Below are 15,461 nucleotides of genomic sequence, written 5' to 3' on the forward strand. Positions count from 1 at the left end.
ATTGCAACGGTCTAAAACGAGAGAGAAAGAGAGAAAAACAAAATATTTCATCAAATAAAATGTATCAACTTTGTAATACGAAAAATATCAAAGGTGACACAGTCCCTTGCTTCGAAATATTTTCCTACGAATTTTTTCACCAGTGAACAACACACATGACGCTACAAATATATTTTTTTTTTGTTTTTATTTTTTATTTCAAAGGTATGTCAAAAGTTTTATTACTTTTTTCTTCATAAGACCACTTTGGTGTAAGTAGTAGTGTAGTAAAAAAAAAAAAAAAGAAATCTTTTAATAATAGAAGAAACGTAAACTTTATTAGAATTTTATCAAAAATTCATTTTATATGTACGACATTTTCAGTTAAAATTTCAAAATATTTTGAACTTTCTTCTTTTTCTTTTTCTTCTCCTTTTAATACGTTTAAAAAGCAATTTATATATATATATATATATACTATTGAAAACAAGTCTGGCATAAATCATTCGAAATCGTATTCCTTCGATCACGTACGCGAATTTATTATTCCTTTCGTATCGACAATGTTTTACAGACTAGACAAAAAAATTACTCGATATTCCTTCGAAGAATCTCTCGCGAGCTGATAAAAAATTGTTGTAAACCTCTCGTGATATTTCCTATCACGCAAATTATAACGTTCGTGTATATCTATATTATGCAGTACGACAAGTACAATAAACTAAAATCTTATTTTTTTTTCATCTCATGAATATTCGTATTTAAATAAACAATTCAAAGGTATGCATAACATTTTTCCAAAAGCTACTGTGAAATAAATTCTTTTATTTGTTTGTTTGTTTGTTTGTTTTTTTTTTGTTTTTTTCATTTTAAAGAGAAACTTTTCAACCGACGTTAATTATACCAATTTTATGAAATTACTTAATTACCTATGCTTAAAAAAAAAATTATTAATATTATTCCAAGTCGAATGAGTGTATCTATGTGAATATAATTCTCATAATTTTGATCTATGTTGTAAGAGTAACACGAAATTAAGCAATTCAAACCTGTAGAGCTGAATCCGGCCAGGGACAGAACCAATCGATCGTACAGCAATTCACTAGAGCAGGAAATTGCCTAATGCGAGACCGGAATAATTCACCAATGGGACTGCAAATTGTCAAGAGAGGCATCCACGATGAAATTAATTAACGAAAATTACACAAAATAAAAAGAAATATCATCCAAAGGAAAAACAACCTCTGAACATAATCCAATTTTGTATCCGAAATTTTCTATATTTCATGTTATTATTTTTTTTTCCTTCACTATTATTATTATTATAATTATTTCATAATAATGATATATATGTATATAAAAAAAGAAAGAAAAACAAAAAACAAACTAACATTCAATTTTTATTTTTACTTTTAATTACCTCAAATGTACCACGAGATTGGTCAAACATTTTGATTGGTCAACGGTTTGATTTTAAACGAATTTTAATAGTAAATATATATATTTTTTTTTCCTACGATGGGATATACACATATTTTCCTATGGGAAATATTTAATGAGAAAAAAATAATTACAAAAATATTTTTAATAAATTTGATCAGGTTGCAACACGATGACGTAACAGTAAAAATCTAAAAACGAGTATACTACAAGGCAAAAATTATTCCATGTATTCCGAATACATTCTTAGATATATTAAAGAGTAAAGCGAGCTAATTCAAGGGTTAGTATAAACATATATGTATATATATACACATACATGTATATACATACTCAAGAAAATCAATATACGTTCTAATCAAACGATCTCTATTCAATTCTTCTATCATCACTCATTCATAGGTGTAGGTCACATTATATCGTATTCATCTTTATCTATCTATAGCCATGCAACTTTTATATATTTACACACTTATTTTATTAATTATTTATTATTAAATATACGAGCAACTTCTGTAAAGATAAACCTGTCGCGAATTATTTAAAAATACAAAAAGTGACTATAAATATGAAACAAGATTAAATAAATAACTCGCGTTTCGTATGAATATTTTTCATTGTTCTTGTATTCCTTATTTAATTCTAAACTTGATCCTGTATATTATGAAACATCCTGTATATCGTATATTTGATATGCCCGATAAGTTTTCGTGACGATTTTGATAATAATCTATCCTACGTTAAAAATAAGAATTAACAAAAACTTCTTTTTTGAAAAAAAAAAAAAAAAAAAAAATGGAATTTTATAGTATAACATAAAACACAAAGAATTTTTCTGTTTTTTTTTCTATTAGAATTTTTTAGTTAACGAAATTATTTCTTTTCTTTCATTTAACAACATGTAGTAGCATAAGTTTTCTTTTTTTATACCGGTTGAACGTGAATTGTAAATGCGTACGATATCAATTTCATGCTGAAGCAATGAAAATGCTAATGTTATTTGAAACATACGAAAGGTTCGAAAAATTATAGAAAAAGGTTTTTACTATATAATGATCGATATGATTAAAAGTATAGACTTTCTTGAAAATAATGATATATAAATTATTTTTGTTCAAAGTATTAACCACATACCTCATTGTAATAATATTATGTAAATTGTTTTTCACTACTTTCAAATAAGTTGAGAAGAGGTTACTCCTATTGATTTGTAATCCAGCTTCTTGAACCGGACCACGCATGACTTGATATATTCTTTCCATTTCCTCCGAACTGTATATATTTGGTACGTCGCCATTATTTAATATGTTATTTAAATCCTCCAACATGGAGTCGCTTTTTATCTGGAAAACAAAAGTTACGAAATCAAATGAAATATGATGAAATTTTAGACGAGTGCAAAAACGAGTTTAATCGATAAATGCATTTTACCTGAGTATCCGAAAATAAAAATACCATTATTTGATTTTCTAATCCTGCTTTTAGCATCATGTTTTTTATATCCTCACGCCAGTCATGATTAGAATATGCTTTACTTAATTTTATTTGAAAAGTATTGTATTCTCGTATATGAGAGGATAGCTTTGTTAAACTCTGCCGACCTGGAAATAATTACGATAAATTAATTAATTTATTAGTTTATTTATATATATATATATTATATTAGTAATAAATATAATAATTATTTAATAAAATTAAATATAAAATAAAATATAATATAAAATATATAAATATATATAATAATTAGTTAATAAAAAAAGTTGCATGTTAAATATATGTCTTTTTACGTTAGAATTTGAAAACAATCAAAATGTATTCGATTTAAATATTTCTTTTGAAATTAATCAAATTTATGATTTAACATTTGAAACAAAATTTGTCTAATTTTCATTCAAATATTCAAAGAATAACAATTAACGGTTTTATTTTCTTTCCTTTTCTCTTTTCTTGAATAATTAGATATTAAGATTTAATTGTATAATGAAATAATTTTGATTAATTTTCATTTAAAATACCCGATCCACCCATGCCCAATAAAAGTCCATTTCCTCGAGGTTGTCGAAGTATACGAATAATTCTACAAATATGATCTAAAGCATCTTGAAAGAATACTAATTTCATTGGTGCAGTTGTCGAATTGTTATATTCTCCCAAATGATTAATCACAATTTGTTTCATCTGTAATCAAAAATTGTATTAAAAATTTATAACACAAGCGTATTATTTTTTGATTTATTTTTTTTATTTTTTTAAAAAACAATTACCTTACGAATATTGGTAATTCGTTCGTATTGACCAGTGGTATTAGAAATATCACCGTAAAATAATATCTTATTTTTAACGAGATCTATTACATCGTAATTAAACTGTTCTTTTAAAGTGTCCTGTAAAAGTTTGCTGAATACGATTCGTCGATCGTCGTCAGACTGCAAAAGAAAGAAAAGAAAAAGATAAAAAAAAAATCATAACGTTCAAAATAATTATAAAAATAATCTAATAATATTAATTATCGTAACATTCGTGTGTTAATTAATAACAGACAAAATATACTTGCATTCATTTTCGTAGGATCAGCCATGAGAATCCCTTGAAATACTTTACTAAGATCTCTCAGATTGTACGTGTAATGAGATTTGTCAGGTGTTGGTAACAATTCTTTACAAATTCTCGCAAATACATTTAATGTAACATTAACCATAGGTTTTAATAAAGTTATATAAGTTGGTGTTCTGGAAAGCCAAGATTCTAAAATAATTCCGAAGATGTTCGCCTAATGTAAAAATGAAAAGTTCAACGTTTCAAAATGAAATTATATTGAAAAATATTCGACGTGAATTTATTATACTTGAAAATATACGATGCACATATATATATATACACATATATTCTCTATTGTCATTCGTATAGAAAATGGTAAAATGTAAAATGTGAATGAAAATAGAAGAACAATATGAATCGAATCTTTCCCTTCAACCTGAACTAACCTTGAATACATTAAATTGTCTCGCTTAGTAACCCCCCAACCATCCCCTCAACCCCCTCCCCATAGACTTTATGACTCTCATAAAGCTAAATCCTTTGCAATCCAAGCCATTATCACCGAGGCAATATTAATAATTAAAGCAAAGTGTCCAAGTTATTTGACGTGTATTCTTTACATCGATGATAATTAAACTATAAAGATTTCTTAATAATTCATATTAAAACACACATTACATATGCTTAATATAATTGCTTGTATATTGTTGATAATTCACAAAATTATCGATCAAAATGTATTTATTAATGTTGATATGTTATAAAATATTATTGCAATTTTAAATATCAATTTTTTTTCAATAGAAAATATATACACTACTGTATTTATTTATAATTAAGTGTATCGATTAATTAGTACAATTTTTTGAGATTTTATTCAGATGCAGTTAAAAAAAAAAGAAAAAAAAAATATATATAAAATTTGTTTAATTAGCATCGAGTAAAATTGGTACTAAAAAATATGATTACTTTAAGAAACCTTAAATAAACATAGGGCTACGGTGACCTCGTTGAAACGTACGGGAATAACTTTATTATAGTCACAGAGGGGTGGCAAAATGATCATAACATCCACTATTGACCAACCAAGTGATTAAGATAAATGATGGCCATAGTGAACGCAATTTATGAGGTCTAATTACAATGAATGCGAAGGATACCACGGTTAAGAACTAGTGAACACTTTCTCTATCCTTAGTCGAATTTTAGATGATCTGTAATTATGTACTATGGGTGTGGATGATAATTTCATGGAATAAAACTCTATGGAAATGGAAAAATACCACTATGATATTTTATAAACTATTTTACCTATCATTTTAAATAATTTATATATATATATATATATATTTATACATCAAACAAATGTGTGTGATCAAAATTAATTTGATAAATAATTTCAATAAATTAATATTATATATATACAATGGAAAATTTAATATATGACAAAATGATAATACACGATCGAATCAAATTCTGATATTATGCTTTCTGAATAATTTGATTATACGTATTATAATTTGTATAAATAAATTAATTAATAAACAAATTATATATATATAGATATTTTATTTAAAAATGTGTTTGTTTTCTAAATATTAATTTTCCTATTGTATAATAAATATGTCAAGCATATGCTAATAATATGAATTTTTACCTTGGCACTGTTTTCCATTTCTGGAAATGCAATGAAATGGAAATGTCGTAAAAGTCTAGAGGTTATTGGGTTTCTTCCACCACCAGGAGGTCCCATGGCAGCAATAAAATTTACGTCTTCAATCAGTCTAAAGCTACCGATTTCCTTTCTGTCGTACCATCCTAAAAAAGAGGAAATTCTGTTCATTTATCTTTCACCTATGTGTACTCACATAACATTGTAAATCTCAGGGAATGGAGAACATTGTATTTTTTTCCTTTTTTTTATTTTTCCGTCATACTTATTTAATCGAATCGATAATTTACAATACGAGGAAATAGGAACGTAACATAAATTATTTCCCCCTTTAGAAAAATATACTTGAACATTTTGCTCGTAAGATTGTAGTAGAAATTATGTATGAGTTGCATGTATTATGCAATTGATTTTTAATATTCGAATTGGTTTTATCGATTTCTTCAAAATTTTCAGTTACTCCGGGTATACATGAAATTGTTACATTAATAAATAAAATATAATTATTCGAGATTGAGAATTTTTAAATCAAAAATAATTTTCTAATATAATTTCGATAATTATTATTATGAGAATTTTATATTTTTTATTATATTATATTTTATATTGAACAATTCTTACCGCTAAAATCCATAAATTGTCGTATTAATTCGATAGGTGGTTGAGCCCCATACACTTCTTGAGCTGGCATATTGAAATCATCGATAAAAAATATTTGTTTTTTCAACAATGGCGGACCGTACACGTCTCTACGCCTTTTTTCTAATTTTCCATCGATTAAATCCTACAAAATAATATATAAATTATTAAAATATTTTAAAATAATTACTTGTTCGAACCATCTAATGTAATCTTATAAATAAATAAAAAAAAAGAAATTCTAAGAGATAAATTATATGAAATTTTCTTACTTGAGTTTGATTGGCAGTAGTTCTAGCGGAAAAAATAATAAAATCGCAAATATATTTTTTCGGCATATTTCTAGATAATTTCGTCGAAATAGTCATAGTCTTTCCACTTCCGGTTGGTCCCACGCACAATATATTATTATTATTTGCGAATAAATATTCGATCAAAGTAGAATAACGAATATTATCCATGGTGGGAACTTCGATGTCTATGGGGGAAGAAAAAAAAAAAAAAAAGAAAAAACAACTATAATTTAAATATTCATACTGTTGATTATATTAATAATTAAAAAAATTATTAACAAGGCTAATTAAAATAAATTTCTATATAGTTGTTTAATAACAACAAAATATGACAATGTATATAAGTTTGTTTAAAGATTTTTTTTATATCCTGGATTTAATTTAATCGATTTACTGCATGAACGGTTTCTACGCAATCACGAAATAAAATGTCGATAACAAGAATAAAACGTTAACGTAAGTATAATTAACGTTTGAAAATAATCTATATGGAAATATATAAAATTGTTGAAAAATATAATAATGATTTTTACCGGCATATTTTGTTTCTGGAGTTATTTTAATGATCGGCATATCATTTGACCATTTAATCCAACACGGTGGAATCGGATCTTGTCCTTCTATAGGATCAGTAAAACCACCATCGTGTAACCTAAATAAACATAAATCAAATCTGCATGAAGAAAAATATCGTATAAGTAAAATAACAAATTTTACTATTTATTTGAAAAATAAAAACGAATAAAAATGCTTAAAATACGTATTCATAATAACACGTATTTATGATAATAAAATTGGTAGTACCTGTAATCGAATACCAAACCATCTTCCGGAAAGGGTAACTTATGTTGGAAATTCTTCTGCATATTTTGAACCCAGATACTAAATTTACAACGACTCTCGTAATCGCACGTTGCACCTAAACTCCAAACTGTAGCAAAAGCTGCCCACGGTGATAATAAATCAGCTATCGTAAAAAAAAAAATAAATAAATAAAAAAAGAAACGCAAGGGGGATAAATCGATAATAGAATTTTTTTTTCAATTTTAATAAATTGTTAAATTAATTATATTTATATTCGAGTGCAAAAAAAAAATAATTAAAATTATATCGTAATATATAAATAAAAGATGATCTTTTCGTTTAATTTGATCGTCAAACTTACGTATGGTTTTTTGAAAAACCAAAGACGGAGGTGGTTTGTTATCTCTACCAGCCATTGGTCCGATTCGATAGTTCATTAGGTTTATATAAGATTGAACCATCATTGAATCAACAGTATTAACAATTTCCTTTAATTGTTCTCGCAACATTTTTATACCAGGAAATAATAATTCTTTCGTCAATTTCATTATTTTTTCCACGTGATCTTGAATATTCTTTAATACGATAAAACAATGGTGTATTTTTATAAATAAAATTTTTTTTAGAAATTATTAAATGAAAATCGAATGAAACAAAAAATAAAAGAAAAAAGAAAAAAGATACAAAAGTTTACCGTTGGTAATGATCTGATCCAACAATTAATTAAAGGTTCTAATCCGAGCCCTTCGGGTTCCATGTAAATCATACCGCACCTACGATTTTTTTTTTGTTCAAAAATAATATATTTTATCTATTATCTAATTTCACATTTATCGCAATGACAATCAATTGCATTAATCATCCTCATTGTTTAACACGTCGCACATAAATCATCTTTTATTCGTTTTAAAATATTTCGTGTTATATATGCAATGATGATTAATGTATAACTTGCGTTTCATTGTTGTTTGATCGTTAATCGATACGAGACTAAATCGTAAATTGTCCATTATTATTCTTGGATAAACATTATCTTAATGATATATTGGGTTGTAACATATATTTGTCTTATACCCTGTGCTTCAATAATAATTATAATGTAATATAAAATAAATAATAGAAAAAATATAATTATTCTAATTTTTTTCATTTTTAAATTGATTAATTTTTAAATTGATTAATTTTTAATTTATTCGATGATAAATATTATATAACCGGTAGACGTGTTGTAATCTAATACAGGGTGTCTAAAAAGATACATTACTACACTTTGAAAATTTTAAACATTTAAAACACATTAAACATTGTAATTTAATGAAACAATCAAAGTGTAATAATATTGTTTCGCGACAACCTTTTAGTAATATAATAATAATAATATAATATAAAATAAATAAAAAAAGAAATATAATTATTTTTATTTTTTCATTTTTAAATTGATTAACTTTTAAATTGATTAATTTTTAATTTATTCGATGATAAATATTATATAACCGGTAGACGTGTTGTAATCTAATACAGGGTATCTAAAAAAAAACGTTACTACACTTTGAAAATTTTAAACATTTAAAACACATTAAACATTGTAATTTAATGAAACAATCAAAGTGTAATAATATTGTTTCGCGACAACCTTGTAGTAATATAATAATAATAATATAATATAAAATAAATAAAAAAAGAAATATAATTATTTTTATTTTTTCATTTTTAAATTGATTAATTTTTAAATTGATTAATTTATAATTTATTCGATGATAAATATTATATAACCGGTAGAAGTGTTGCAACCCAATACAGGGTGTCTAAAAAAAACATTACTACACTTTGAAAATTTTAAACATTTAAAACACATTGAAACATTATAAAAAAATGAAGCAATCTTTATAAACAATCAAAGTGTAATAATATTGTTTCGCATTAACCTTTTAGTAATATAATAATAATAATATAATATAAAATAAATAATAGAAGAAATAATTATTCTAATTGTTTCCTTGTTCAATTGATTAATTTTTAATTTATTCAATGATAAATATTATATAACCGGTAGAATTGTTGCAGCCTAATACAGGGTGTCTAAAAAAAACATTACTACACTTTGAAAATTAGAAACATTTAAAACACATTAAATATTATAATTAAATGAAGCAATCTTTATAAACAATTAAAGTGTAATAATATTGTTTCACGACAACCTTGTAGTATTTCGTTGTTATAACAATTATTTTTTGAAACGTATAGAATAGAAGATAGATATTGTTACCTCGATACTGTGGCTGGCGAAGCTACCCTTAGATCAGCAACTTCGAAAATCATTGTCTGAGTTGGTTGTAACTTCATAATTTCACCGGAAGTCAAACAAAGTTTCTTATTGTCGTCTAATACGGTATTCATGTTTTCTATCCACACTGCATCCACAGGACCATCGAAAACATACCAACGTTTATTTTCGTCCTGTGTTTCGGTTCCTGCACGGATTAAAGTTGACAAAATTCCATCTGTCCTAAAGAAACAAATACAAATTAACGATATAACCCTTCTTCCTTATTCGAAGTCTTATCACGTGTTTCCTTTTCCTATGTTATTGATTTATCGTTAAAAGAAATTGTAAACATAATAAAAAAAAAGTCCCATCAAATGAGTGCAATAATTGGAATGCAATTTATTTTTGTTTTTTCTTATTTGTAAATTCGTTCGTAGTGATTAAAATTACACGATTACTTTGCGGAACGCGTGTTTTACAAAATCACGTATCTTCAACGGCACGCGGTAAGAATTGCGAAGAATTTGAATTCAACTAATTTAACGTTTGCGTGAAATATATGGAATTGGCATACACACGTTGCACACGTTAAACTAAATAATACGATACGCAAAGTTTAAATTTCAGTGAGATAGATTTGATCTAGCTAGAAATCCTTTGAGAAACAGAATCGCGATTGAAAAATGTTATTTACGTGAAAAAAAAGTTTATCAACGTGAAAGCCAGTTGCGTTGATATTATACGAGCTAACGAAAAAAAAAAATATAGAAAAAGAAAGGAATGAAAAAAAGAAGAAAAAAACACTCACACACACACACACACACACACACACACACAGACACACAAAGAAAAGCTCTAATAAAAATACGGATGACAAAAAAAAAAATAGAAATCAAACGATGAGATCCATCGTCGTCGTCGTTGTCGTCGTCAAAGTCGAGCCCTAAAAAAAAGCAAAAGAAAAGGAAACAAAACCAAAAAAAAGAAAAAAAAAAGAAAAAGAAAAAAACACAAAACGGAAAGGAGAAGGAAATAAAAAGTTGGAAAGGAAAAAGAAAAATTATCGCGAAAATTGAAATGCAAATGAGAAAAAGTAGACAAAGTTTAATACCGTTTTAATACAACGGAGAAAGAATGACAAAGCTCGACGTTTATTCAGTCAAAACTTTAGCTTTCGGGAAAAAAAAAAAAAAAGAAAAAGAAAAATATAAAAGAGAAGAAACTAACTGCGGAGGCGTGTGCAAGACGATATAAAAAAAAAAAAAAGAAAAGAAAAGAAAGAGAAGAAAGGAAAAAAAAGAGAAAAGAGAGGAGTAAAATCCTAGACGAAAAAAAAGGAGAACTTGATAAACAAAAGAATTTAGATTACATTCCACGAGGTGGGAGAAACGGGCGGGGTAGGAGGGGGAAGGGGTAGAGGTGAAAACGTAACGCGAATGATTTATTTTTCTACGAGCAATACACTTTTTCTTCTTTTTTATTATTATTATTATTATCGTTATGCTAAAAATTTATATCCTTTCGGTGGATGGATAAAAAATAAAAAATAAAAAAAAACTAAAGTATAAAAGTAGTAGTAAAGAAAAGAAAAAAAAAAGAAATAAAAAAAGAATAATAAGAATAAGAAGAAGAAAAGTTGACGCATCGAGAACGTATACCAAACTAACATATTCTACCCTTATACTGAAAAACAAATCGATCTAATATGTATGTATGTATGTATGTATGTATGTATATATGTATATATATATGTATGTATGTATGTATGTATGGTATCTCCTTCTCTTCCTATAGGGGTGAAACTAAATAAAATAAATGAATGGTGGTTGGTCGAGAGACACTGTCAGAGTGAAATCCGACGTTATCGCAACCTTGCGTTATCGATCGTTTATGCTAGCGTATCAAGCTCAATATATTTTCCCTTTAACAATATATTCTTCTGATAACGAGCCATTCCTTCTTTTTTTTTCTTTTTTCTTTTTTTTTCTTTTTTTTTTTTTCTTTCATATTTTTCTTTTTTTATTCATAACGACCCGTCCGTATATCGTTACTTAAAAAAAAAAAATATATATGTATATATATGTGGACAAAGAGAAAGGAGAAAATTATTTTTATTCTTTTTTTTTCTTTTTTTTTTTCAAGCATAGATATCATGTCAAAGAAATCTATCTTTTCTTTGGAATTATTCGCAATTTCTATAATTGATGATTCGTATGTCCTTTTATGCGTTTAATGCATCGATATATCGATATCCGGATGCATCCGATGTCATTTATGACGAAGGGATTAATAAATTTGATTTGATTAATGAAAATCATCCTTACGGATAGATAACTCGAAAAGTAATTTCGTATTTTAAATCGTATTAATTTTGGTTAAGTTCAGTCAGAGTTTACACCGATTTATTACCCAACACCTAAACCTTATTTCTAAACTTTCAAATCGTTTTACATTCTAGCAACGTGCACGTTTCTAAGAGACGTGATTTAGAACCCGCCGTTGCGTTTTAGATCGGTCAAAAGTAGTTATTTTCTCTGGCATCGTTTCAGAAATGTTAAATCAAAGTCAACATTTTTGTCATATTTTCTGTTTTTTTTTTTGTTTTTGTTTTTTTCTTTTTATTTGCGATAAATTAACGCCAGGATCAAAATTGATTGTAAGCAAATTTTCTGAGCTTTTGGTTCGATTAGATTTGAAAGATGGGTCAACAAATTGAAAGAGATTAGGGCAAAATGGTTAAACAATTGATGCGAATGCTGATTATTGTATTGAAACACGAGTAATAAATCGATCAAGTTCTACCATTTTCATTTAATGATTTTAAAATCATGAAAAATGTCTTGTATTTTATTTGTCATTTAAAAAGAAACGAAAAATTACTTTTCTAACAACCTAACAAAATTAGAAACGAACCGCACACACACGCACACACACACGTTACGTTATTATATTAAATTTTTTATATCGTATGAACTATAATTAATTTAAAACTCGATATGGGATATATTGATTGCACGGTTAAGTGATATTTAAAGATGAGAAGGGTTAGGAAAATCGATATTTTAAAATCAGCTTATTAGGATTGGAGATAATGCGATTACAAAAACACCAGATTATATTTTTTCCATTTTTATTTTTATTACTTACCACTCGTGTGTATCAAGGTCGTACTCGCCATAAAGTTGACCCATCGTTACAGCTTTTGGATTAAGCACGTACGTTAATACTGTTCTAAAGAGTTTGCCATTTGGTTGTAATTGTCCTTTTAAAGATGTACAAGCGTCCTTTAGAACTTGGTAACACTTTGAAACAAAAAGGAAAATAGAATACAAAAAAATGTATTTAAAATAATTACACATTGTTCGAGCATACGATTTAAGGGTAATAAAAAGTTATAATTATTTTGAAACAAAAAAAATCAAAGAAAATAAATCAATAAATAATTATACTTTTCACAATAAATTGTAATAAAATATAATTATTCCGATTGCGTTTTAACGTAATAGAAACAAAACAAAAAATCAAACAAATAATACGAGATTTCGAATAAAAAGAAATTACCATATGAAAGAATCGCGATCAAAAATACACGGTGCAAACAGCAGAAATAAACGTAAAGTTTATTATTGCAATGAAGAGGAGGAGGTGGGCGGGGGAGGGGGAGGGGGGAGGGGGAGGGGGGAGGGGAATTGTTTATCGCGGATTGTGAACCAAAGTTCATTTTTTTATTTGTAAATCATCAACGATATTTATTCGTAGAAACGAATAAGCGCATAAATGTTTGCTTTATAATGAAAGATTTGAAAATACATCGAAATAGACGTACTGATAGACAGATAGATAGACAGCCGGTTTTAAGGAACAAAAAGTGGAACAGGTATTCGCTCGACGAGTAAACCGTCCTTGTTCTCATTATTTTATGTTTTAACTGGCGCTGTCAATGGCGAAAGATAATTTTTCCAAGTCTTATTACAACTGAACAGATCTTAACTTCTAAATATACTTTGTTAGAATAAAATTCAAATTGGCGTAATAACATTCGTAATAGTCATTTGTATCTATTGAAAATATGTTCAAATTAAAACTGAAAGGTTTATATTTTAATGCCGTGCAATAAAGTAAAAAAAAAATGCATAAACATTTATCGTACTCGATAACGTGTATCATAAATATTGACATTATTTTATTTTTGCAAATAATTTATATTATATTGTGTGTTGAATAATCGATCGTTAAATTTAATAATTATTTCACAATGTATTTATATGCATCGGAAATACTTGATATAAATGTTGAATATATATCGGGTCGGGGAAAAAATGTTCTCGTAATTTCTCTTTCAAATTAACTTTTGAAATCGCATAACTCTGATAATATTAATCGGATTGGATAATATTTCAGCTGACGTATCGTAGAGTAGGTAATTAAAACGACAAAAATTGACGATATTTGTTTGTTCGATAAAAAGTTATTATGTATTGGAAATAAATGAAAAATGAAGACGTAAATTCGATACATTTGGAAATGTTTTTTTATTATTAAAAGGGGAAGAATACGAGTCTGGTTGATAAAAAATATTTGCGATGTTTACGAAGATGATGTAACGTATACGTAAATTTTCAACTTTTCGTGGAAGATTGGATACGAAATATTCGAAAGAAAATAGATTTGTTAGAATTTTGCATTAAATATACGAAGAAACTTTAACCCCGATCCAATATACACTGATATAAGTGAGAAATGTTTATATATTACATTTTTATCAATAATATATCCCCATTTATCGTAAAACAATAGTTCTCTCATTTCGTTAGGATCACGATACAGAAATATATACTCTAGTATCGATAACGAATTTCAATTGTGCATGGTTCATATTTGTTTTTGAGATTATGTTTACGCTTTCCTTCGAAATATACAATTTCTTATTATTTTCTACGAGTATATTTTTAACTGAAAAAATTCAGTTGCGTGATTAAATTGTTAAAACGGTAAATATTTTAACGAGTATTCAATATTGTTTGTTGTTCGTACCATTTCCAATGTTTTTCTTTTTCTCTCTCTCTCTCTCTCTCTCTTTTTTTCTTTTCATTTGTTCGTGACCAATAAATATTTTAACCAAATACGCGCGTATGCACGATATTCGATTTTGATTTCTCCCCCCCTCCTCCGACATACGAATTTTTCTATTATTGAAAGGATAAACCTATCGTCGTGAGCTTACATATAGCACGTTTCCATAAATGAATATTTTATTCGATATCAATTTTTTATGATAAATTTAAATCTCAAAATTCTAATAAAAAGAAACGTTATAATATAAACAAAAGCACAAATGATATGAAATAAATGATATGAAAAAATACACACAAAATATAAAAAATACGCACAAAAAATATGAAGATAAATGATAACGGATCTTATAAAGGATTAGATTTGATTTATTTATTATACGATGAATAATGATTTGAAAAATATTCCAAGAAAATTCTCATCCATAAAATATACGAAAATGTTTCGAAATTGTCTGGAAGAAAGAACAAAGAATAAATATATATATATATATTTTTTTTTTCTATGAAATCAATCACAGAAAAAAAAAAGAATAAAAAATATTTGCAATGATTAACGAACGATAATGTTAAAGTTAAACAATCTTTAAAAAGATATTCGTAAATTTGTTAAATGAAATAAATATTTCACTCGCGTGTAAGTTACGTGAGAAGAATCAAAAAATATCATTTCCGTCTGTAAAATTTATTTATCGAACGAAATAAAGAAACAAATGATTGACAGAACAATCTGTTTTCTTTACGAACAAATTTTGTAG

The 15,461-nt window shown here is 26.5% G+C and overlaps 1 protein-coding gene across 1 annotated transcript in view; it reads right to left on the reverse strand.

Annotated features, from left to right (window-relative positions):
* Positions 1-3,840: 3,840 nt before the first annotated feature.
* Positions 3,841-15,461, reverse strand: part of LOC122524225 (dynein axonemal heavy chain 1-like) — a 41,188-nt gene continuing 29,567 nt past the window's right edge. The window contains exons 23-33 of the mRNA XM_043646364.1: positions 12,779-12,933; positions 9,632-9,871; positions 8,060-8,138; positions 7,727-7,940; positions 7,366-7,528; positions 7,095-7,213; positions 6,541-6,746; positions 6,251-6,413; positions 5,615-5,775; positions 3,970-4,189; positions 3,841-3,845 (exon numbers count right to left, since the gene is read on the reverse strand). Coding sequence (XP_043502299.1) covers positions 3,841-3,845; positions 3,970-4,189; positions 5,615-5,775; positions 6,251-6,413; positions 6,541-6,746; positions 7,095-7,213; positions 7,366-7,528; positions 7,727-7,940; positions 8,060-8,138; positions 9,632-9,871; positions 12,779-12,933 — 1,725 coding nt within the window. The remainder of the gene's footprint in view (positions 3,846-3,969; positions 4,190-5,614; positions 5,776-6,250; positions 6,414-6,540; positions 6,747-7,094; positions 7,214-7,365; positions 7,529-7,726; positions 7,941-8,059; positions 8,139-9,631; positions 9,872-12,778; positions 12,934-15,461) is intronic.

This window comes from Polistes fuscatus, unplaced genomic scaffold (genome assembly GCF_010416935.1).
Source record: "Polistes fuscatus isolate 324 unplaced genomic scaffold, CU_Pfus_HIC Scaffold7, whole genome shotgun sequence".
Lineage (NCBI taxonomy): Eukaryota > Metazoa > Arthropoda > Insecta > Hymenoptera > Vespidae > Polistes > Polistes fuscatus.